At 62.0% G+C, this 2471-nt stretch overlaps 1 protein-coding gene across 1 annotated transcript; it reads left to right on the top strand.

Annotated features, from left to right (window-relative positions):
• Positions 1-298: 298 nt before the first annotated feature.
• Positions 299-2119, top strand: LOC308576252 (apelin receptor-like). Its single transcript, XM_081175429.1, has one exon. The coding sequence runs from the start codon at positions 418-420 to the stop codon at positions 1645-1647; it is 1230 nt and encodes a 409-aa protein (XP_081031555.1). The 5' UTR covers positions 299-417; the 3' UTR covers positions 1648-2119.
• The last annotated feature ends 352 nt before the right edge of the window (positions 2120-2471 follow it).

Raw genomic sequence — 2471 nt, 5'->3', positions numbered from 1 at the left:
TAAGGCAGCTTCCTGCAACAGTAATGGATAGGGGCATTCTCCCCTATAAAGGACCTGTCACCTGGGAGAAGAGGCTCTGATGGACGGCTGCCGTCCATCCCAGCAAATCCTTTCGCTGGGGCTGATCTGCTGGCTGTCCCTGGCGAAGCAGGCAAGCAAAAACTCATCGCAAAATCCCAGACTGGCTCCGTCTACCCACTCAAACCCCGACGGGAGGGGCTGGCTCTGTCCCGGCGGGCGCGCAGCGAGAGGGCGGTGTCTCCTCAAGCCACCCCCCCTTCTCCTCCGCCCACCCCGCCGCTCTTTAATAGCTTCCCTTAGCCAGAGGACAGCTGTCGGACGAGAAAGCCGCTGGTGCCAGCCGTCGGAAGACAAGACCCTTCGCGCCTGCTCTCCGGTTGGTGGGCTGCCTGCGCCATGGAGCGCCACCAGCAGCCTCTCGACTATCCGCTGGCGGGGGACCATTACCAGTATGAAGAGGAGCCGTCGGGGGCCTGGAACGACAGCTTCCTGGAGCTGCAGTGCGCCTGGGAAGAGGCCGAGACGGACTGGGAGGTCTCCTTCTCGCTGCTGCCCGTCCTCTACATGCTGGTCTTCGTTCTGGGCCTGTCGGGGAACGGCCTGGTGATCTTCACCGTGTGGCGCGGTCCGCCCGCGAAGCGGCGCTCGGCGGACACGTACATCGGCAACCTGGCGCTCGCCGACCTTGCTTTCGTGGTGACGCTGCCCCTCTGGGCCGCCTACACGGCGCTGCGCTTCCACTGGCCCTTCGGCTCGGCGCTGTGCAAGCTGAGCAGCTACCTGGTGCTGCTCAACATGTTCGCGTCCGCCTTCTGCCTGGGCTGCCTCAGCTTCGAGCGCTACCTGGCCATCGTGCACGCCCTGCCGCGCTCCGTCGGGCGGCCCGCCTCGGCGCGCCCGCGCACCTCCACGCTGCTCTCCCTGGTCGCCGTTTGGCTGCTGGCCGGGCTCTTGGCGCTGCCCGCGCTCTTGCTGCGCAACACGCGTACGCGCCTTCCACCCCACCAGACCGACGGCAACGCCTCTGCTGCTGATGCCGCTGCCGCTGATGCAGCTATGGCTGCTGAGGCCGCCGTCGAGTGCGACATGGATTTCAGCAGCGTGGCGTCCAGCCCGCGGGAAAAAGAATACTGGATGGCGGCGCTGAGCCTTTCCACGACGGCGCTGGGCTTCGTGCTGCCGCTGCTGCTCATGACGCTCTGCTACTGCTGCATCGGCGCCACCGTCAGCCGCCACTTCCAGCAGCACGTGCGCAAGGAGGAGGGCCGCCAGCGCCGCCGCCTGCTGCGCATCATCGTCACCCTGGTGGCCGTCTTCGCCGCCTGCTGGTTCCCTTTCCACCTGCTCAAGAACCTCTACGTGCTCTACTGGGTGGGGGTGCTGCACCTGCCCTGCTCCTGGCTCGAACTCATCCCTCGCCTGCACCCCTACGCCACCTGCCTGGCTTACATCAACAGCTGCCTCAACCCTTTCCTCTACGCCTTCTTCGACAGCCGCTTCCGCGCCCAGTGTCTCCTCCTGCTCGGCCTGCGCCGGGCCCTGCGCGCCCAGGCCGGCTCCGTCTCCTCCACCCTCAGCGGGCAGACCCAGAAGTCTGAGCTGCCCTCCTTGGGCACCAAGGTGTGAAGAAAGAGGCGAGGAGGAGGAGAGCGAGGCAGCCGCTCAGACGGCTCCTCCGAGCTCTCCAGTCCCGTCTGATGGCGGCGGCAAGGGCGGCTTTCAGCTCCACGAGCCGGCAAGCAGCAAAGCGAGAAGCGCGCTTTTGGAAGAGGCGCCTGCGCGCAACCTGGGACTTCCGACGGCGAGGCGCCCCTCTCCAGCGATAGCACTTGGGCATCGCATCTTTCTCGCCCGACGGGCTGGGGCGATTCAGGACACTGCCATGTCACCCCTTCCCTTTCTCTTTCTCCCCCCCCCCCCTTCTTCTATGCCGGACACTGGCGCTTTGGTGCTATCCGAGTAGGTCGGACAGTTCTTCATCACCGCCAAGACCCGAGAATCCCCCCGGATTGGGCAGGTCCCTCTGGCGGGTGACTCCCCTTCTGACCTTTGTAATCAATAAATACTTTTTGTTGTTGTTTCCTCAGGAAAAAAACCCAACCTGGTTCTTTTTTTCTCCTTCTTGCCTAAAACCTTGCGCGTAGTGACCGAGTGTGACTGAGCTGCGCTTGACAAGGAATGAGTGAGCGAGAGTTTGTCGGACCGAAAGAGATACTCTGGGCTGATGTTCAGAGAAAGGTGCTGGTGGGAGGTCATTAAAACATACACACAGCAGCAACCCGAACCCATTTCAGGCTACGTGAAAAGGAAATATTTCAATCCAGATAGCTTTGCACCTTAGGGATTTTTCAAACGAAAACCCGAATTTTCAAGCGTACGTACGGTAGTTTAAATCCATCGCGTCCTATGCGTCCCTTTGATTACAGAGAGACTTCAAAATACTATTAATA

The sequence above is a fragment of the Podarcis bocagei genome, assembly GCF_964188305.1.
Source record: "Podarcis bocagei genome assembly, chromosome: 16".
Classification (NCBI taxonomy): Eukaryota; Metazoa; Chordata; class Lepidosauria; order Squamata; family Lacertidae; genus Podarcis; species Podarcis bocagei.
This window is presented reverse-complemented; position numbering and strand designations above follow the sequence as displayed.

What these genes read in the sequence shown, in the direction of transcription:
- LOC308576252 (XM_081175429.1), top strand. Translation starts at nt 418, where the DNA reads ATGGAGCGCCACCAGCAGCCTCTCGACTATCCGCTGGCGGGGGACCAT.